The following is a 23,542-nucleotide window of genomic DNA, read 5'->3' on the forward strand; positions in this document are numbered from 1 at the left end:
TAATACTTGGCAAAATAAATATAACTTCTCCATTTTGTGCCAATATACTTTGCTATCAGCTGCTTTTTCTTCTAACAATTGATCCCTCACTAGCTTATACTGAGGACTTTAACTGTAAAAAGTATGCATTGACTTTTCTAACATCCATGACAGAAAATGTTAATGTTGGAATGCTTTATATGGTTTGTCTAGTGAATTGAGTTTTGAAACTAAGGGAATGTAATGTCAAGTTTCAAGCCAGGTGTCACAGAGAAGTAATGCATTTTGTTAAATGAGCAAGTAGCTTAAAATTCCTGGAAACACAACATTTTTAATTTTGAAAGAACTAATTTCTCTTTCTGCAATGTGTTGCATTGGGAAAAAAATGCATACCCATCGATCATCCATTAAAACATAGGTCTATTCTTTCTGACTTCCGAATCGTTAAAATAATAATAAATAAATGAAAGTATTAATTATGACCACAGAATATATTTTTAATATGCAGGTGTAACATATGTCACTGAAGTGGTGTTGTAGTTGACAGCTTTGCCGAAAGCAATCTTGACCGGAGGTCCTTCTGGAGTAAGTAGGAGAAATACTGTCAAGCAAACGCTACCAAACACTTCAGGCTGCGACATCCAATTTAGAACAAGTCGTATTGAAGCTTACCACACGTTTTTTTTATTTTATTTATTTTTAATATGTGGAGAGTTGCAGAGCTAGTTCAGGAGCTAATGTTGCAAGTGAGGACTAATATCGGGGTGTGCCTCCTCCGCCTTTTCCCTTTTTTCTGCTTCCTGCTGTTAACATGGAGTTGCTATTTGGGTCACTGGCTAGATTTGGAGTCTAACTAAAAAGCATACTCCATAGTTGTTAGATTAGAATGCAAATGAATGTTAAACCTAGATTGCTGGTTTATGCTGATTTGAAGCTGCATGTTACAGGAACAGATTGCATGACTACATTTATTCACTTTTGCTTGTGGCACCAAGAATTTTAAATCTTTGGTTTGGATCAATACTGACACATAATGGGGTTTTGAGCCACAAATGTGTTGCGCCAGTTTAGTGTGCTAGAACAGGGGTGCACAAACTGCGGGGTATGAGATTTGAAGGGGGAGGCCCCGCGCTCTTCCCTGAAGCCCCGCGCTCTTCCCTGAAGCCCCGCGCTCTTCCCTGAAGCCCCGCGCTCTTCCCTGAAGCCCCGCGCTCTTCCCTGAAGCCCCGCGCTCTTCCCTGAAGCCCCGCGCTCTTCCCTGAAGCCCCGCGCTCTTCCCTGAAGCATTTAAATGAAATGCTGGAGGAGACGCCTGGCCTCTGTAAGTCGTTCTTACCTGGTCTCAGCTGCCTCTTCGGCGATGTGTTGCCATGACAACGAGCGTCATGATGCCGCCGAAGCTCAGAGCTGGGAAGGGAGGGGGGGGGAGAGCTGATAGGGTGGGGGGCGCCAAACAGGAAAGTTTGTGCACCCCTGTGCTTGAAGATGTAAGATGGAATCCTCTGTTCATATAACGCAGGAGGGCGCAAACTGGTGGGCGAGGCTCACGCACCCGGCATCTGTCCATGCGTCACCATGGCAACGCGGCATCAAATGACGCCGCAGGGTCATGTGACATAATTTGATGCCGCAGGGTCATGTGACATAATTTGATGCTGCATTAGAGGTAAGGGGGGTGCGACACGTGGAGTGCAGGCGGAGGGGGGGGGAGTTTTGTGTACCCCTGATATAACGTACCCTTGCATTCGCAACATAACTGTGCCCAGGAAATACATTGTTACATCTCGTTTTAATTTCCGGGTAAAACATTTTATAAATGATAAATGTAGCCTGCCATTTAGTTATGCAATGTTATATTGACCACTTGTATAAAACCAAGTGAAAGGCTGTCTCTAACAAAATAATTTACCTTTTAGGAGTTGGTGTAGTTACTTTGCCCTAAATTGGTCTTCACGGTCGTAATTAAATGTGACAGCTGTATTCCAGAAACATAACAAATGCTGCATTATGTGTGCCAGTTATTGGCCTAGTACATGATTGTAACATAGAGACTTGACTGTGCATTGTGGGTTAGACAAACAAAACCAGGGCATTGTTTGAAACCAGGGGCAGTACAGAATCCAGCACACCTGGAAGCTGGATTTAATTATGTATGTATTTAATTGTCTGAAAAATTGTATAAATCCATTTATGCCTGGATATTGTTAATCATTAAAATGTTTTCTGTACTCTGCACTTTTCAAAAAACTTAATAGATACGCGAGTTACCATGTTCTATGCCAGTGTGCGCGGTGACATTCCCAGAAATATAGTGCATGCCTCTTTGGGGTGATACACAACTGATTGTTGGCCGTTGGCAAAAAAATATAAACGGTGGAATAACTTTTCCAAACCCAACTGACTGGCAGTGTAAAAAAAAAGAGAGAGAGAAATGCTTGCTATAGCAACATTTGCTATAGTTGCTACAGTAATGGTTTTTGATACTGTGGTTTTTGTTACAGTGAAATGACATTCATAATTAGAACCTTGTCAAGGTTAAACCTGGTGGCGATTCATTTTCACAAGTGCGCTGTTTGGGAAGCACAAGGTTTTCAGGCACGAATGATTAGCTGTACGCTGGATGATCTTTATTACACGAAGGGTTTAATATTGAAGTCCTTTGTTTTGTTCATCGTTTTCATTTGTAGTACTCGGTTTTGCTGTACCGTATGTGAGGCGCACAAGCAGTAAATATAAAGTCTAAATTACAATTCATGTGATGGCCTTGCCTAAAAAGCCACAGGGCCAGCTTTCCAAAAAATGAATGTCTATGCAAGGTGCTCTCGCTTCTACCACACCTAGACTAACTTTGATATATACGTTTGGCTTGGAGGGAGCCTGGGAACCTAGCCTGTAGGTGTACAGCAGAAACGTTTACCAAGTGAGTGGCTCTATGTAGCGATCTTTTCCTGGTTAGTACTTGATTTGTCTGTACTAGTCAAGAACGCTCAACGGTAACTATTTAACTTGTCTGCCTCTGAAAATAAAATGACCTTCATTTCACATGATTGAAATCACAAATCTAAAAAATCAGAACTTAAAATCCCTAATACTAATGACCCATAATGCATTATTCTACCAAAGTGGCCTATGATTACCATATGTATTTGTGGATTGAATCTTAGTAATGGCTATAGTGTGGTCTTCTGCAGTAGCAGATGCACTGTATAGTGCATTACTATATGACAGTCAGTCCTAATGCTTATAGCTACTATGTCTGTGCCGTTATTGTTGTGAAATATAGAATTCTATCATATTGTCCAGACTAATTTACGTTTAGCATCTTTATTTTGTTCCTTTGCTAAATTAACATTGCAGGTATCTAACTGCACCACAGAAGACCACATCCTCCGTTCATTTCTTTGAACATTGAGGCCTGTTATTTGTAATGAAGCAGCAGAGTGACAAGTCAGGTCAGAGTCAGTTCACGGGCACATTTAATGATCATGCAGTGACTGTATCACTCTCTTACATCTCTTTAATTCCATTGCAACCAACTAAGTTTACAAATCCCAAGACCTTCTGGCCATAGTTACTGTTGCTATGTTCAGCACGCTGGTTCAACACAGCACTAAGGAAATATGAGCCCAACGTCTGCTTGCAGGTTCAGTTGCTGGTGCCTTCCCTTTCTAATTTACCCGTTTGCTAGAAGAGAGGCCTGTGACATGGAGATCTGCATTGCAGGCCTCTCTGCGTGAAGATCAGGAATGGAGGGAAATATTTCTGTGACAATTAAGGAATATCTTGGTGCAAAGAATGTAAATCAAAATGTAGCGGGTGGTTTTTTTGGGTTTTTTTTCCAGTAAATAAATATGGTATTTTGTAAATACTTTTTTCTTCGTCTGCAACGGCAATTAACTGGTAGTTTTTCTTCGTTGCAGTTCCAGTGAGTGAAATCTTACAAAGATGAGGTATAAACCCTCTAACTGCAAATTGAAGGGGCCATGGAAGTAAACATTGCCGAAAGTCTTTGTCATTATAAATAAGTCTGTCCTGGTTAAATACAGACACTGTGCCGTGTGTTGATAAGCTTGAGGTTTTGTTAAGATGACGTTGACATCATCCCTCCCAGTTTCAGTCTTGCATCCACACACCATGTAACGAAACTGACACCCCCACCACACAAACCTGCACCTTCCCTTAAAGCAGCAGCGAGCATACTTTATAAGGAGCTGAACAGGTGGCACTATTGAAGACCATCAGAATTGTGACAGTCGGACGTGTGTTGGTGGTCTGCTAAAGACAAATGCACTGAATTGTATCTACATGCCTTGCACACGTTTCCCAAACTTGAGAAACTGCCTCAGCAAGCAACTGGCCCCAAGTTGATGGTCTGTAAATGCTGTTTGCCTTTAGCCAATATTCGGGTTGGCTGAAAGGTGATGATTAAATGACTGGCTTTATATTTGCCTCTTCTTAAATATGGGTTTGAATTACTTGGTGATGCCTTCATAACTACTTTTCTGAAACTATCCAAATACATGTACAGTCGCCGTAATACAGGCCCATCAAACTCAATAGCGTGGGGGACAATTCTTACATCTGACTGAAAGTCTCGGGCCGCAGCAATAGAGAGGGGGCGGAAAAAAGAAGTCACTATAACCATTCTCTCTCCCCAGTGCGTCCCTCTGTCCCTCTCCCCAGCACGAGCCCTCTCCCTGCTTTGTCCCGCTCTGGGGAGGCGATTGGAGGGATCAGGTGGGAAGAGAGACTCGCCTGCTCTCACTCTGGGTACCAGCGCAGCGTCTGCCTGCCTAACATGGTCTGTCTGCTGAGCTGGCGCGGGCTGCATGGTGACACCTTTTGGGCTTCATGTTTGACAGCTGTGCCATAAGTGCACCACACATTCTATATAATGTGAGCTCTTCTGTAACCAGTGCTGAGGCAGGTGCATAGGCACGTATCTGACTCAGACTCCCCAAATTAGAGCATCACACAAATGTAATTTATATAGCGTTTGTTTAACCTTAAATTACACATTATTTACCCATAGTTCAAGCAGTGAGCCCTGCTGCACTGACCAGATTTTTGCGTTTAGTGGCTCAAAGAGGGACATTGGGGGCATGGTTGTAAGTGCACGTTAAAGTTCAGCATTATTTGAAGTCCTCCTTTGTCTGAACATCAGATAATAATGGGGGGCGTGAGAATTTCTATGGGGGGCGCGGCGGTTACAGAGGCCCCGCGCCCTTCCCCAAGACACTTCAATTAAATGCCGGGGGAGGCGTGAGGCCTCTGTAACTCCCTTACCTGCTCTCTGCCAGCTCTTCAGCGACGCGGCACCATGGCAACGTGCGTCAAATGACGCTGGCTCCTTGGAGAGGGGGGGTGCGAACGCTGCAGCTGCCAGGCAGGGGGGCACAGCTCAGGAAGTTTGCCACTTCTGAGACAATAGATAAATCATTACAGTCCTATGTACATAGTTTTTATTGCATCAGTAAACAGGTATGTAATAAAAAGAATGGGACTCTAAGCCTGTATGAAATGTTCGTTAAGCATACTAAATTGAAATAAAGAAATCATTTAAAAAAATGGATTGCTTGTGATGGTGAAAGGGACTGAATCTGTTTATTTTGTTTATTTGAGGATTCTGATCATCTTTTATTTTCTCCCACCAGACAAAATAATGAAAAAAGTGCACCAAGATTCTTGATAACACACCGATTTGGGGTAAAAGTAACATCCAAGCTCATGTTTTCTCCTGATCAAGAGAACCACCCGGCTAAAGCACCTGTGAAATATGGGGAACTCATTGTATTGGGGTAAGTACATCGATTCTGTGAAATAACATCCTTAATTTAAAGATTAAGAATGTAGATTTTCAGCACTTAATAGATCTTCCTGGAGTATCCTTTGCATGTCCCTTAAAGCAATAAAGGTGTGCATATATTTTCTGATTCAAGTTCCCAAGCGTAAATATTAGCCTTAATACAGCTTAAATACAAGTATTCCACAATGGGTGCTTGCTTGTTCCTATATAGAAAATAATATGGTCTGCAACAAATTAATGTCTCAATCTCATTAATCTGAGTATTATTAAGAGTGTCTTGTGTGCCCGCTAGATTTCATACTGCTTACTCGGGTACATTTTGTGCGCGCAGGTAGTTTTCATTCCAAGCTGAACCACGTTTGTTTTTTTTGTATCAATCTTTTTTATTGGCATTGACATTTACAGGAATGAGTACATACTTTTCAATAACATAAAACTGTTTAAATTCGACTGTATTGAGTGCATGCTAGCCAACATGTTTTTTAATAGTTTGGGTTAAGGGAGTGGAGGAGGGGGAGGGGTGAGGGGGGGGCTGGGAGTGGAGGGGGGGTAGACAGACAGAGGGGGGAGGCGAGGAGGGAGGGTTGGAGGGAGGCGGGGGGGGGAATGTCCCCCTTGGCTCGTCTACTGCACCGACACACTTTATTCGAGCAAATACCCAGTATGTACCTGGCAGATACCTGGAATGCGCCGCTCCTCACCTCTGACAAGCCCCGTTGCGTTTGCCTTCCCAGCCTGGGTTCATGCCTGGCTGACGGGCGGCTGATCTGTTAAATGATAATGATTAGGATTTAATAGGCTGCAATGCTTCGCGTGTCTACCAGATGGCATAAATTCATGAATTTTAATGCAGAATATATATATATACTGTGCAGTATTGCAGCCAGCGGGAATAAAATGCTTCAATCCCTGCCTGGAAAATAACGCAATGCACTCGGGCAGAAAACAGTCACAAACCTCAATACACCCGGGTATACCCGAATTCGTGGGACTAGCCGAGCTCGAATAAAGTGTGTCGCCAGTGTACGTCTCCCACCTTTGGAATCTGGGTTATTCCCTTCAATAGGGTTTGCACTTTATATCTTTATCTGAAGCCCTGGGGGGCCTATGAACCACGTTTGTTTTAAGCACCATGAACCTCTTGGTTTCCTGGATACCTTCCAGTAAAGGTACCTACCGCCCGTACTGCCTTGTATTTAGATTTAATGAATCTAAGCACAGTATTGTATTTCAGCTATAACGCAAAAAAGACTTGTACATTAAACTTCAATAAAATTCTTCCAGAAAAATGGCCAAACACTAATATTTAAAATGATGATAAAATCAGATCTCGCCTTCGTCAAGCCAGCAGCCTACTGTTCTGATGCCTATTTATATTTAAATTAATACTCAATTGAATACTTTTTATTTAAAGAGGCTAACCAAGCGGCACTTTAAAAAAAAAAATCGATTTGTTCTGCCATGATCGTTTGACAAAGATCCTGCTTCTCGGGGTTCACTTAATGGTGGCCTTTCTTTTCAATCAATTCTTCAGTCGGTGTAACTCAGCAGCTTCAATTTATTCTTATATTACTAAGGTAACATTATCTATTAATACAGTTTGCAGCTCAAACTGCTGGGAATATTGGCAATAAATTTCATACACAGGAAAGTGTTACAAAGATCATGCACTGCTGGGGAAGTGCTAAACCTGCTATAGAAATGAAAGGATGCTCAGCATATTAAAACTCATTAAAAATAGCATTGAGTTGAATTACTTTTTTTTTTTTTTTTTTTTAAAGTATCCAATACTACAGAACTGATTTAAAAAAAATAAAAATAAAAACACATGGATTGCTTTTACATTCTTAAATCACAATAGAAGCAGCATGAACATTCTGTTGTTATTTAACTCTTTCTCCCGAGGATCCTGCATCGCAGAGCCTGAAAGAACGTGGTGCAAAAGAACCACTTTGGTCAATTAACACAAAGCTACTAAAGGTTGCGCCCAGCATAGTGCTGTGCAAGGCATTGTGGAGTGTGACTATGGGAAGCAACATGTGCTGATTGACCGCTGCACTATTAATGCAGTCTTTCTATATGCCCTGTCTTAATGCATTGTTCTTTACCACCCAGGTGCTAAAAATATTAAAGTCTGACAACATTTCTCTCTGCTCGTTCATCTAATTTGCTCTCATTCCAGACAAGGGGATTTTTTAGCTGTGCCCAGAAGTATTGTGTGTGTGTGTGTGTGTGTGTGTGTGTGTGTGTGTGTGTGTGTGTGTGTGTGTGTGTGTGTGTGTGTGTGTGTGTGTGTGTGTGTGTGTGTGTGTGTGTGTGTGTGTGTGTGTGTGTGTGTGTGTGTGTGTGTGTGTGTGTGTGTGTGTGTGTGTGTGTGTGTGTGTGTGTGTGTGGATATAGACATATATATTGATTTACCTTCCTTTGTAGTTTTCTCCTGCTGACAATCTGCAGTTGTCTTCTTCTTTTCCCTTATAGGTTTTGTAATAGGGACATTAATTCTGGGAGGTTAAGAGTAATTCAAAAGGCTACAAACAGGACTATATCTTCCAACTGCATTTGACTTTTAATGTATCCAGCCCTACTTCATCTTAAATTATACAGTAAAATGTTTCTTTTAACCAGTATTTTTGGTAATGTGAAGTTTGAAACTTTTTATAAACTACATAAAACTGAGTCCACATGAATGTAGTTCAAAATTGTAGTAGTTGCACTTCACAAGTCTTTTATTCAAGGCTCTGTGTACTATATATTTGTGAGTCACATATTGTTCCATTAAAAGGCATTACCTACAGCAAATCTATTAACCCACTAAAATAAATGCTAGGTGCAATTCAGATTCACGCTCGACATCAAAAACACCTGGACACATTCCTATAGAGCCAATTCACATAAACTGAAAAATGTGCCCCAGTTTGCTATAAGCAGAGCCACAAGTGGTCAACAAAAATATGGTTGGGGAGTTCAGTACTTGTATAATACAAAGCAACATTACTGTAGGTGCCTTTTATGTCAAACAGAAAAAATAAAACATGGTATGTGTGTGTGGGGGATGTCTGTTTCCTGGCAAGTCGAATGACGCAATCCAATATACAAAAAGGGTCCCTGTTTATTTTTATTTTTTTTAAAGTCTTAAAATGTACGTTACTCTTCAAAGCATGGAACAATAATATACAAAAATGCAGGCAAGTTTCTTAAAATAAAAGAATAAACATAGGTAGAAATTCCTATACTTTACCACATCATAAATTTTTCCCAGAGAGGTCACTGGTGTATTAAAAATGAGAATTCACGTGTCTGATCCCAAAACACACCTGTGAATTCTGATTTTCATATTTCCTTGGTGAGATTTATGTGCTATCTTTTCCCCATTGAAATAACATAAGCCCACCCCTGTCACTTATGAAAAAAACTCCTTTCTTGGATTTTAAAAGTTTGACTCTAAAGACCTCGTATCTTAATTTCTCTAATACTTAGATGCCATCATCACTGTTGCGTCTGTGTACTTAACATACACGCCTGCATCTAAAATTTGACAGCCTAACGTCTATTTTCGCAGGAGAAACAGATATGTCTCTTGCACCTCCTTAATCAGGAAATGTCTTTGTATAATTTGATTTGTCTCTTTTCAACGGTTGCAATTCCATGATATCATTTTTAATAAAGACTTCAGAATAAGTGGTGACCTGTTTGTTTCCTCTGTATGTGATGCATAGGGGATATTTCAAGAATGTTTTTAAGCATGATCTGGCTATCGTCCACAGCCTTCTAAACCAGCGGTGCGCAAACTGGGGTGCTTTTCTGGGGGGCGCTGGCGGTTGCAGAGGTCCCGTGCTCTTCCCCGAGGCATTTAAATTAAATGCAGGTGGACCGTGCGAGGTCTCTGCAACCTCAAATTACCAGGGTTCAGCTGGCTTCTGGTCACGTCGCCATGACAATGCGGTGTCAAATGATGCCGCGCCGTCATGGAAACACGCGGCAAATGACGCTGTGGGGTGACGGCAAGTCATTTGACGCCAGGTAACTGGTGAGGGGGGGCGCGAGCTCTGGAGCCGGCACACGGGGGCCACAACAAAAAAACTTTGTGCGCCCCTGTTCTAAACTTTACATATTTCAATTTTAGTGGGCAATCAGTGATAGCCCCCAAGCCAAGTCCCCTTTCTGTATCAGTAGAACAGTGAACACAGCACAAAAAGGTGAAACATAAATAAATGTGCTCAAAACAATAATAGTGTATTGCTGTACTCAACAAGTGTTGTCAATTTGTTAAGCACTCACTCATGGGTGTCCAATAGTTGATAAGCTGTTTGACCATTGAAAATCCTCAAAATAAAGGAAAATAGAAAAACATTGCATAATGTTTTAATTTGTAAGATCTGGGAGAATAAGAAGTATCCAACTCGCAAGTTCCCTGTCTTGACTAGCAGGAAGTGTATTTGGGCACACTAAGACTTCACTGAACAGGAAACACCCTGATCTGAGGGTGCCCGATAGCCTCTCCTTGCTGTGCTGCAAGACCTCCGTCAGCCGCAGATGTCGGCGCTGGGGACTTCCACATGTGCGCTCGCTCATCTACGGTGTCCTGCTGGAGTCAGAGAGGCTTCTATGGTGTCCATGAAAGATCAAAAAACCTATTAAAACATTATGCTATGTTTTTCTATTTTCCTTTTATTGTGAGGATTTTCAATGGTCAAACAGCTTATCGACTATTGGACACCCATGAGTGAGTGCTTAAATAATTGATATCCCTTGTGGAGTACAGCAATACACTATTATTGTTTTCGAGCACATTTATTTATGATTCACCTTTTTGCGCTTTGTTCACTGTTCCATGGTTATCACACGGTTCTAGAGACCGTTATTCAATAGTAGCACTGAGGAGAGTCAACACATTATTGGTTTTATTTTGCGCTTCAATTTTTCTGTTCCCTTTCAATATCAACAAAGGAAGGGCCTTGACCTGCCATTAAAACAATTCTTTTATTTTTAACACTATTTGTAACCAATATTAACCCCAGAAGCAAAAGATTGATTAAAATACTTAATATATCATATTATCATGATAGCGGCCAATACGTAAGGCACACGATGAGGATTTTTACAGGTTTATAAGGGGAGCACCAAACGATTCCCAGCTTTACGTATTAAAAATAAAAAAGGGGGGAAATGTAGTATTGCTGCTTTAGGCTACGCTTATAGTGACGGCGACGTCAGGCTATGGTCGCTGGAAAAATCAAATTGAGATGACTTCCAGCAATCGCCACTAAGCAGTCGCTCCGTCGCCTCACGCTTACTATGAGCGCACGCGACGGCGGCAATGCATTTGTTTTGACGCGCCATCGCCGACACTATAAGCGCAGCCTTAGTACCATATAAACACTTCCCTCTGATCATGGGTCATTTTAGATTTAGTGAAGCAAAGACGACACAAGTTTATCGAAAGCTGGGGATATCAGAGGAGTTCTTCAATAATTTAACAGTGTGCACAGCCACTAGCGATTGTGATGGCTTATTATATATTGTTGAACTAGGGATTCTATAGCTTTTATTCTTGCTGTATGTATAAAATAAGGTTAAGGGCAGCATGTTAATACTGTATATGGTTTATGTGAATGAATTTTGATATTGTGGAAAATGGTTTCTTTTTTTGCTTTCTCTTTATCTAGTACATTTTTTTTTTCACTGTACATATGCATGTATTGTTATTAAAATGTGACTTTTTGTTCAGGACAGTGCAAACAATTAGTATAATTTTGTGATCCAACCTCAGGTACCAGATCCAATTTTTGTTGTCTGAATTTGTAATTGTTCTGCATTGAACAATATTAAATGCTATTGTGACTTTTTAAAACTAAAAGAAGCTGGACATTCCGGAAAGTAAATAGTTTCTCATAATTCTCCTTTTTAAAATGTTCTCTAGATACAATGGCTGTCTGCCAAATGGAGACAGAGGAAGAAGAAAAAGCAGGTTTGCTTTATTGAAGAGACTTAAAGCAAATGGGGTGAAGCCAAGTACTGTTCATATTGCCTGTACCCCCCAGGCAGCAAAGGTACGTATGCATGTTGTCTCTTGTAAATCCATGTGTCTGATTTTGTAATTAAAGAGATCCTTTTCTATAGATGCCAAAATATCTTTTGTTCAGCTTCATAGTATATAGCAAGCATTGAATATGTAAATTATTTAGTGTTTGTAGGGTGTTTGCTTAAATGTATTTAGTTTATTGTTACCGTTTATTTAGAACGTTTTCATAAATTATAAAGGTGAATGGGGAAGAATACAACAAAATAATGGGGATGAGGAAAGCGAGGATAAGGGGGTCAGACATCTACAATTCAGATCAAATACATTTACATATTTATATTCTAATATATTGTGAAGATTCAAAAGATCCATTTAACACTTGATGTTCCATAAGATTAACTTTTTAATTTTTATAAAGTCCTAGCCATTGATGGGGACTCTTCCTTTTTCCAGAAGTTAGCTATAGTGCATCTGGTGGCCGATAATGTGTTAAGTCACTATTTCAAAACGTCTTGGTTTTTTTGTTTTAGAAAATAATGCTAGAAAGGAATCTCTTGAAATAGTGTTTTTTTTTTGGTTAGTTTTTCGACCAAATCAAAGATCTGGGACCAGGTTTGAGAAATTGTTGGACAAGACCACCAGATATGAGCTATTGTACCAACTTCACCACATCCCCTCCAACATCTATTGGAATATTGTGGATATATATTATGTAATCTATCTGGTATCTTTTTGAGAAGTTAAATACTTAATATAAAAAGGCCTCAAACATTTCAGCTTACATTAAGTGCCAGCAACTCAACATAAGAGCAGCTTTCGTCTTTTTGGCCGTGTCCATGCTGCCTGCCTACTAGCGAGGTCGAGAAGGAGTGGGGGCGATTCCTGGCCTGCAGGGTTGTGGGGGGGGGGGGTGGCATGCAGGGGGGGCGGCATGCAGGGGGGGCGTGCCCACAACATTGTCACAATATATATGTCAGCACCCATGTGGAAAGATGCAAAGAAAATGGTTTGAGCCATTCACATATACAAACTAGGCTGGAAGCAGATACAAAATATATTGTTTAAGCATGATAGCCAAAATCTAAAAAAAAGCAGACGAATCCTCTGACGCGTTTCCCGCCTCTACGGCGCTTTATCAACGAGTCCTTGATAAAGCGCCGTAGAGGCGGGAAACGCGTCAGAGGATTCTTCTGCTTTTTTTAGATTTTGGCTATCATGTTTAAATAAAAAATGTATTTTGTACCTGCTTCCAGCCTAGTTTGTATACGTGCATTGCTCAAACCATTTTCTTTGCATCTTTCCACATGGATGCTGACATATATATTGTGACAATATTCACAAAATGTTCTCACGTCTGAATAGAGGGGAGCAGTCCAAGGAGTTTCCTCCAGTAACAGACCCTCTTGCTTTTTTATTGAGGAGCAGAACAGGCGATTTCTTTTAAATCTCACATTTTAGAGCAGCTTTGCTTTGGCTCAAGAGATCAAGATTGCTAGGGAGTTGAGGGAAATTACGCCTCACAGATTGTTTTTCCCCGTCTATCTATAAGCTTCAAGTAGGCCACAGTTATCCACATTTAATCCTTTCAGTGCTGGATGAACCAGCAGTGCCTTGTTTTGCTACTCTTGTCAATCCTATTTGGCACCTGTGCAATGCCAGACACCATGTCAAGAGAATATATTGTTCTTATTTTGTTATAGGCAATAAGTAACAAGGACCAGCACAGCATATCCTATACTTTGTCACGGGCGCAAACAGTGGTGGTAGAATATATGCATGACAGCAACACAGATATGTTTCAGGTAAGATTTTTTTTTTTTTTCCTTCTCCTGGTTACATTATATTATATTGTAGAACGAAAGGTACCTCAATAGTGTGATTCTAAATGGTGACTAACTTGGGAGCTTCCTAAATACAAATTATGCTACAGCAAGCCATCAACGACTGAGACACCTGTGCTGAAGCAGGAATATCCTTAAAACCTGAGTTGTTGGTGGCCCTTGAGGACTGGAGTTGGCCGCTACTGTGTGAAGGATTAACAAATATGAGTAATCTTTCAGCCGCTGAATCTTTTCATTAATTAGATCTGCATATTTCTTCACTTGCGCACTTCAAAACCAGAGGAGAAACCATTAAAATACTTTAAAACTTTAGTAAGGAAATTAGTATCAGTAAAGATTATGGGGCACCGTAAGGGTATTTGTTCAATGGAGTGGCATCAATTCCAACATCCTATAATTTCTTGCGCTGGACCATTGGTGGGCAACAGGCCCTCTGGGGCTTCACCTACAGCCCTCAACCGCGGGCCACCCCAGCAGCCTCTTCTCCCCAGTGCAGAGGGAGTGGAGATGTTGCTGGTGTGGATTGTAGCTTCTTCCTACTCCCTCAGCTGAATAATGACCATGCAAATTACTAGTTCCCAGTGTAAGGAGAGGACGGGACAGTACTCAGTGTGCCGGCATTAAGAAGCTCTTTCCATGCCTGATGATCCAAACATTTTGATTTCGGGTTACTGATCTCATAGAATCAATTTTAGAAATCAGGATCCCAAAGGATCCAATGGTGTTGGTAATCGCAAAACCAATTAAACTTACATCCCCATAGTCAATCCCTCCTTTCACACATCCTCACAGCGGCCCGTTGGAGGAAGATTAGACCGCCCTCAATGACCCATCTTGCTAACAAAATTAACAAAGTAATGCTAATGGAAAAACTAACCGCCATTCTCAACCAAGCCATCCCAAAATGTCACCAGATTTGGGATCCCTGGATTAAGTCCTCATAATAACAAGTCCCACAACATAAAAATGGTGTAAATCCCCCAAATGCCTTAACCGAATGTTGATTTGCATACTGTAGATGTATTCAATTATTGTACTGTCATTTTTCGCCACACCCTAACCTCCCCCCCCCCCCCCATGTTGTATACATATCTTGCTAATTTGTAGCCTTGTTCTTAAACAATTTGACCTTGAAAAGCAGTCTTTTATGTACCTTGTATGCTTCTGTGAAAGATGATTTTTCTGTGTTCTTCTAATGCTTTTCTAGATTGGTCGGTCAACAGAAAGTCCTATTGATTTTGTGGTTACTGACACAGTCCCAGGAAGCCAGAGCAACTCTGATACACAATCTGTTCAAAGTACCATCTCGAGGTTTGCATGCAGAATCATATGTGAAAGAAACCCGCCATTTACTGCAAAGATATACGCCGCAGGATTTGACTCTTCCAAAAATATATTTCTTGGGGTAAATGCTGTTTTGGTTCCTAGTTTTGCCGTTATTGGGAAAAATCTGTAAAATAGAGGTTTGATCATTTGCTGTTTTTCCCTAACAGGAGAAAGCTGCCAAATGGAAGACAGTAGATGGGCAGATGGATGGGTTAACAACAAATGGAGTTCTTGTTATGCATCCACGCAACGGATTCACTGAAGACTCCAAGCCAGGGGTGTGGAGAGAGATATCTGTGTGTGGGAATGTGTTTAGCTTGCGAGAAACACGGTCAGCTCAACAGAGAGGAAAAATGGTATGTGTAGAGTTTTTGTATCTCAGCTAGCACTTTAATATAGTTCCGACTGCCAAATACAGTATGCATAAAATGATGTTCTACATTCAGAAGATTTTTCCATCCTTTCTTTGGAGAAATGAATGTAACATTAGTTTAGAAGGGTGAGCTTCTGTATAAGATGTTTATTTGGTTAGCATAAATTCTTTAATTTGGAATCTATTTTCCCATGCTTTGTTCAGAACGTACTGTTCCAGTATGAAAAATGTAAAAGCTTGATGATTAATCTCAACATGTTTTCCTTTCCATCACTGAACTTTTTTTTTTTTTATGATTCAGTAGCAAAAGCCTGGCATGTGAAGGCATCGCCTTTAATCACAGTGCATTTTAACCCGTTTTGCCGGCATTTTACTTTTCAGGGTCCCCACTGAAAAACGTAGATTTCAGACGAAACCACAAGTACTGCTGTATACTGTTGTATACTGTTGTATGTGTTTTAACTCTAATGAGAACAGGAAAATAGGACTTGAGTGAGAATTTTAGATTTTTGTTTTTCAATTGAATGAATGCAGAGCAAAGAAAATTCCGGCTGTCATCAATTACTAGTTAAAGTATCCTGAAAATTGTATGCGATTCCTCCAGTGCGCCCACGCACTTTGCAAATTGTAACTGACCCCCAAGCACCTTCAGAAGAATTCCATGGTGTCTGACATTTGGAACTTGGGGATGTCTAATAGGCTGATGGTATAGAAATGAGTACTATGCAAATTGTACACTTCATATAAAAGGTTGATGGGTGAAGGAAATCGCCTGACGTTAAAATATTTTTCTGATTTTAAAATTCAATCTAAAGAACGAATATACTTTAATTCTCTAAAAGTGTATTTAGTAGCAATATTGCTCCAGGAGAAACATAGATTGTTTGTAGATTGTGATACCTACAGGTATTGGGGGACCCATCTTCATAGATTAAATTATAGTATAAAATGTATCACACCCTACAACAAATGTACAGTACCCAAATGTTCTGAACTGAATGATTTACTTATTTTCAGTAGATTGTAGTGACACTTTCTCCCCTTGCAATTCCTATTTAGTTACAATCCGCTAATTCATCCATAACGTCTCTCCCCTTATAAATCTTATTTAATGGTAATCCAGACCGTGGTTGCTTAACTTGTATGTATATATTATACCTAAAAAGCATCTACATGTTCAATAATCTAATTACAAACTAAGAAAAGGAGCTACTAAGCTTCTCGCAGGGTGCAAAATGTAGTCTTATAGTTTTGCATATGTTATTAGACAAAGTATAGATATTTTAGCAGAAATAAAGGGGGGGGGTGGAGAATTGTAGGAGTTACTTGGAGCTGAATCATATGGTTTGCAGTTCCGGGGACCCCTGGTTCCCAAGATACTGGTTGGTAAAGTTACTGGGTTTAAATTTCTCGCCAGAGGAAACAATATTTCTACCAAATCTTTGGCCAATAGGAAGCTGCAACATCATTGGTTGCAGCTTTCTATTGATGGTCATTTAAATCCCCTTTAAACCAGGGATTTCCGTGGAGGACACCCTGGTTCCAATCCTGTTTAAATTCCTCCCCCCCCCCCCCCCCCTGCAAAAAAAAAAAAAAAAAAAGGTGTGGTTACTTATGGAGAATTGCTGCTTTAAAACTGTTTTGTCACACACACAAATAGTGTCCTCTACCTTGGACCTTAGAACCATACATTATATATGAAGTCTGCAGTACATAGCTGCCAGTACATCCCTATTACTTTACATACATCTATTTATTGACCAGCTTTGTATTATTCCTTTATTTGTAGGTGGAAAATGAAAGCAATGAGCTTCAAGATGGTTCCCTCATAGATTTATGTGGCGCAACTTTGCTGTGGCGCACCGCTGAGGGGCTGTCCCGCACTCCGACTGTGAAACATTTGGAAGCACTGAGACAAGAAATCAATGCAGCAAGGCCCCAGTGTCCTGTCGGCTTCAACACATTGGCATTTCCTAGCATGAAAAGAAAGGATGTTGTTGATGAGAAACAACCATGGGTTTATCTGACCTGCGGCCATGTTCACGGCTACCACAACTGGGGAAACAAAGAGGAGAGGGATGGGAAGGATCGAGAGTGTCCAATGTGCCGTTCTGTAGGGCCTTATGTCCCACTGTGGCTTGGATGTGAAGCTGGATTTTATGTTGACGCAGGCCCTCCAACTCATGCCTTTAGCCCTTGTGGACATGTGTGCTCAGAAAAGACAACTTCTTATTGGTCCCAGATTCCTCTTCCTCATGGTACTCACACCTTCCATGCAGCCTGCCCATTCTGTGCACACCAACTTGCAGGAGAGCAAGGTTACATCAGACTCATTTTCCAAGGACCTCTAGATTAGTGACTCTTTAGGAACTATACTAAGCGGAAAAGCTAAGCAAGGTGTTTTTGATTTTCCAAGTCGCCTGGACCATGACAGTTTGCATTGAAGAGGAGAAACTACTGCAGTGTTTTAGCACATAACACCCTTTAAATGTAAAGGTTGATGAAAGCAAAGCAGATACATTTAGGGAAAGCGTTTGTTTTTAATTTTCTTTTTGCAAGCAGACATTTAAGATGGGATTAATCAGACTTGATTTTGTTGCCTTCATAATATTTCTGAATGATGCACCTCTGTGTTAAACTATTTTGTGACACTGGGTAGAATACTGTCAGATCAAACTACATTAGTTTACAGTTCAATGCACATTGTAAAGTATAGCATATATATTACAGTTTTATATTTAACTTTACTATGGAAAATGCCCAATGACTTAATAGAATATTAGTACATAGTAATTGTGTGTGCTTTGGATGCTTAAGGTAGCCCAGAGACACATTAACAAAACACCAAGGCAGAAGAAAATTGCATTGTTTTTTTTATTTCAATGCACAATAATGAAACTGGCATATTTTACTGTATGGAAGCATGTGAAGGATTTTGAAGGTTAGTTCGGTCAACAAAAAAAGTTATTCAAAAGCTACTCCGAATGTTAAATATGCAAGTTCATGTACATGCTGTGTTTAATCCGTCACTGATATCAAAGCAACGTTTTGGCCATTTTGCAACATTTCAGGGTTTTATTTATCTCGACTTTTCATTTAATTTTTTTATTGTGTCAGAAAAATGACTTGTTACATTGTATATTTATCCTGGAGAATATTCTGTTGAGCAGTTTTTTGTTTAATTAATGCATATAACAAATTTAGCAGGCAAGATTTAAAACTGCTTTGTATAGTGCGACCTTCCTGGGAGGCATTAAACATTTTTTTTAGTAGCGTTAGAATTGATGTCCATTGCGATAGACATTTTAATATTCAATTCCATGAGTAAGTTTCTTTACTTTTTAGCATGTTTCTATACTTGTTAGCATAGCATTAGCTTTAACACACGTCTGTCCATCTTCGACAGATAAAATGCCTTTTTCTGGGTGAGTGTTTTTGTGGTCTTTTTAAATATTGTTTTTACCAGCATTATTTTCTTTTCCTTTGATGCACACTCAGGAAATCTACATGTTTAGGTAAAATCTGTTTATGCTATTTAGGTAGCCGTTAGAATTCTTTTTGTTTTTAGGTTTTGCATCAAGCAACATTTGTAATTATGCCCAGATATTTGTGCGAAACTGCTAGTAGTCAGAAATGTGCTTACTCAAAGCATTTGCAAGCACTTTCTTTACACCCAAGAGCTGCTCCGTGCTGAAATGTGTAAATAACCCACAATTATTATTATTGTTTTTTTTTTTTTTTTAAGAGTCCAGACTGTATAATGTAGTTTATTTGATTTACAACATAATTTATTCAAACACCTCAAGAAGCGTCCTAGCTTGGAGTTATATTTCTGAAAATACTAGCAGTGGAAGAACTGCTCTTCATATTTTATGTATTTGGGGCCAGGGTTGAAAAACTCAATGATTTTAAAAAGCCTGTTTAAAAGAACAGACAAAAAGTTGGAGGGCAAAATTGTCAACTATGCATTTACTTACTGCATAAAAGATTGTGATTGTAGTTGTCAATGAATTCTTTTTTTTTTTTTTTTTTCCTCTTTCTGTGGCGAATTCTTTGGATATGCGTCTTTCAATTATGCAACTTCTGTTCAGCATCATTATGCCTGTGTTTCTGGCTTCCACCTACAGCCTGGTGAATGTGTATCCACGTTTCAAAAGATATCAGGAATATCTTCTGTAATGGGTGGAACATTCCTTCTGCAAGAACTCTGCTTCGAGCCGAGCCATAAATTGTGCCCTTGGTGCAGGCAGACATACTGTATGTGGGATCCTCCATCTAAAATATATAAATATATATATCTCGCTCTGTTACTGAGAAAATTAAATGAAGTCAAGAGTCGACAACTCCTGATTGAGCCACCTGTGCTGAAGCAGGGATATCCTTTAAAAGCTCACCTGTTGGTGGCCCTTGGGGACTGGAGTTGCTCACCCCTGAACTATGTTAAACTTGCCGTTTCCAATAAACGTCCACTTTTATTAAACTTTTAGCTCTGTGTATGCAAGTAATGGGTTCAATAGCAATGAAGTACGGAACACAAGTCGACCATTTTATTTTTGGCAGGAACAGCAATTATGCTGTCACATCTTGAAGACCTGTTTTTCAAGCATAGCCTGTTACCACAATGATCCAAATTAAATATCAATTAGCGTATGCCTGAAATTTTAAAAATAGAGCTGTGCTAAACTGTCCAAAGTGCATTTGCTAAATTTGAACTGCATTTTTCTCCCTGAAATGTGATTCCCTGCTCAGTTTTGCCAGGCCTCCAAGGGCTGATAGTGTCACCAAATTTATTAAGCTGTCCGCAAAATCACGCCAATCAGTGAGCAAAACACGACGTGCGTGCTAAAACACCATGTTTGCAGTGTCGCCATTTAATGTATCTAACCATTTTAAAGAATTCTGCAAACTATCATTATTAAATGTAATCAATGCTTGGCGACCAACAAAAAAAAAGCCAATTTTGCATGGTTCATGACTCGTCCAAAAGATTCATTAGTTAAAAAAAATAATTGAAAACTTTTTTTTTCTAGTGTAATTGAAGTTTCTTAGGAAATGTTTATACCAGCTGAAATCATGTTTTTTTTTTTTTTTTTTGTTTTTTTTAGCGGTGAGGGAGACGTAACATTAAAGTAAAAAAATAAGATTCACAGAAACTTTGTGCATACACACAGATATCTCCACAAATAACTCCTTCAATTGCTCCATGTATACAAATACAGCTAAATTAGAGGCACCGTTCCTTGATTAATCAAACCATGACTACATTACCCAGAACCAGACCCATTATATTGAGCTACCAAAGGATGCAAGACAAGTGTTTGAAATACATTTTTTTTAGAGATTGATTTACAGGGGGGCAGGAGGAGGGACTGACAGATGTTCTTGTGTCTCTCGGCTTTCATCTTCATAACGTAATCAAAATGTGTACCTCGTTCCTTACAAAGAACCAAAAGCTGAGCCAGATCAAGTCTTGTTCAGTTTATAATGTTTGCAAATATTTCCAACCCATTAAACAGAACTCCCGTTGGATAATTTTGATGATACTGGCGACTTCACCATTTGATGTTTGTAAAATGACCTTGTAAAATTAGTAAATAATTTTAATTGACAAGTGATGTGTCAAAAAAGTGTTATGCACTGATTAGATATCACTAACCACACACATTGTTGTGGTATAGATTACCATGTTTCTGTAAGCGTGTGTCTGTGCGCACCCGCCCGTCCGTCCGGTACACTATAGTCATTCTTGATGAAGAGGATCATTACATATTGGTATAATAGATGGCAATCCTTCCACGGATTTAGTGGTGCTTCTTACCAAATTAAACAACTTGAGAAAGCAAAATGAGGCCAACATTGTTACTTATGAACTTCAATATGGCTTCTGCCGTGGCTTGTATTGTAAGTTATGAGGGGAAGAAAAAGCTGCTTGTATAAACAGCAGTAGCCTCACTACTATTGCCTACAACTAGTAACTATCAATATGATTAGTACAATCGTAATATTAAAAAAAAAAACTATGGGGCTCATGCGTGGCACAGGAAATGGCTGGCTATTGCATTAGCTCTGCTGACATCTGGGAATAAAAGCTACTATTTGGCCTACTGAGGACACTGAACGCTCTGTATAGAAGCCCCATTCATCCAAACACAATAGCCACTTATGGAAATGCCTCTGAAGGCTAAACAGCATAAATCGCAAGAAGCATCCGACTTCGCGAAGAGCTGACATGGCTACACATAGCCACAAAATAGCGCCTCGCCAGGGGCAGAGTCTGATGTAAGCAATTGGCAGGTATCGCAAAAACTAGATAACGGGTTGAAACTGAGCAATTTATTTAAAGATGCCTTAACTTGTAATGTGAAAGCTAAATGTCGGCTAAATATTTATTTTATTTTTTAAGCATCAATAGGAATAATACATTCACTTTTTAAACTAAACGATATTTATTGTGTAAATGTTGTACAAATGTTATTGTAAGAATTTCTTGGCCACACTACTATTACCTCACACTTGTGGTAAGATCTAAACTGGCAAGTTTATGCCCCCTTGAACCAATTACTGTTTTTAGTGAGAAATATCCCTAAGAAAAACTCAAAACTCTCCTGAAAACCCTACTGTGGTTACATATTACAGCTGGATAGCAATACATGTATAAATAGTACAGGTCTCTGCCCCTTTTTTTTCAGACAGATTTAAATGAGCCAGCTATATTTTGTAAATAAGAGCTGTATCTGCTACTGCATATACATCTCATCTCTGCTAATTGTGTCCATTTAGTGACTATAACAAGTGTTTTATGTTGTCTATTGTCCTTCCAGACCAATTTGTTCTTTCTTATAACCCTGTGCAAACAGGAGCTATCAGGCACACAAGGATGTTTATCTTTGACATTTCTGTGCTAAAAGTGCTTCACTCACAAAACCGTCTTAGGCATTTCTGTAAGTGAACAACAAAGCCATAGTTTCAGCAAGGCATTTCTAAAACAGGCTACCCCTTAGCCTTTTTTGTTTATAAAGGAAATGCAGGAGTGTATTTGCTCATCAAAGTGTGTGTGCGTGCGCTGCTTTATACCCTTTAGTATATCTAGTTAAAGCAGCAATCCTAATTTACTTTTTTTTTTTTTTTTTTTTAAAGCGCTAGTATTGAAGCAGGGAATTTTCAGAGATGAACCGTCCTAATTTCGGCTCTGGGGATCCCCTGCTTCCTGAGATACTTCCCTCTCTAGGGGGTGCCGGTAGCAGCTCGGGCTGAGCTATCAAAATGGCGGCTTAAATGACTCATCATGTGGGCCAATAGGAAGCTGTGACTTCCTATTGACCTGCATAATAGGGACATTTAAACCTGCGGAGCTGCTCCCGGCACCCCATACGGAGGTCTGTATCTTGGAAACCAGGGGATCCCCAGAGCTGAAATGAACGCTGTTCAGCTCCGGAGACCCCCTGTTCCCACCTAGGGGGAAAACTTTTTTTTTTTTTCCTTCTGGGGTGCATATGTGAAGTATCTTTTCTCCCATGAGATAACTTCTTTACATACTATTGCTCTCTTTCCTCATTGTTTCTTAATACTTAAAATAAGTTATGTTGAGTTTAAAAGTGACAAAAACCCTCCACCGTACAGTGAACAGTAAATAAAAATCTCACTTGTGAGCACATTCACATGTCTCAGGTCTGCAAACCTGCCATTCCCCATGATTAGTGTCGCCACATTACGTTTTTAGAATAGGGGATGCCGAAAATCAATTATGAAAATGTGACATTGAGTTAATGGCTCACCTTAAAAAATGATGTACACAATATTCTACATTTTTTTTTTAATGAACTTATTGCACATTCATAAACAAATAACTTGCATATAACAATATGAAAACCATTTCTGTTCTATTTGCTTGATAACTTAGCATCGCTCTGCAACTGTTTGTTTTGTGGTACATGCTGATAAAACGTGTTGCCCTGTGTGTTCATATTCACTAAACACTGCAGAATGGATTCTACTGTAGATATGTCCAGTCAATTTCTTTCTTTACTCCATTAAGCAGTCATTAAGGCAAAAATGCACTGTGCGCATTATACGCAGATATACTGAATATAAATTGGCAGATTAGTAATGCACAAAATTGTTCCTTGAATTCAATTAGCTGAAGAATGCCTTGCATATTTGTCATGTTTCTTTTACCAATTTTTCGCATTACCCTT

General features: G+C 39.7%; 1 protein-coding gene across 3 annotated transcripts in view; it reads left to right on the forward strand.

Annotated features, from left to right (window-relative positions):
* The window catches only part of PELI1 (pellino E3 ubiquitin protein ligase 1), a 56,807-nt gene extending 37,453 nt beyond the window's left edge, over window positions 1–19,354 (forward strand). For all 3 annotated transcript variants that reach the window (XM_075596130.1, XM_075596131.1, XM_075596132.1), the window contains 6 exons: window positions 5,634–5,777; window positions 11,706–11,835; window positions 13,508–13,609; window positions 14,856–15,053; window positions 15,142–15,330; window positions 17,137–19,354. In XM_075596130.1, the coding sequence (XP_075452245.1) occupies window positions 5,634–5,777; window positions 11,706–11,835; window positions 13,508–13,609; window positions 14,856–15,053; window positions 15,142–15,330; window positions 17,137–17,703 (1,330 nt within the window). In that variant the 3' untranslated portion in view covers window positions 17,704–19,354. The remainder of the gene's footprint in view (window positions 1–5,633; window positions 5,778–11,705; window positions 11,836–13,507; window positions 13,610–14,855; window positions 15,054–15,141; window positions 15,331–17,136) is intronic.
* The last annotated feature ends 4,188 nt before the right edge of the window (window positions 19,355–23,542 follow it).

This window comes from Ascaphus truei, chromosome 4, assembly GCF_040206685.1.
Source record: "Ascaphus truei isolate aAscTru1 chromosome 4, aAscTru1.hap1, whole genome shotgun sequence".
NCBI classification, from domain to species: Eukaryota; Metazoa; Chordata; class Amphibia; order Anura; family Ascaphidae; genus Ascaphus; species Ascaphus truei.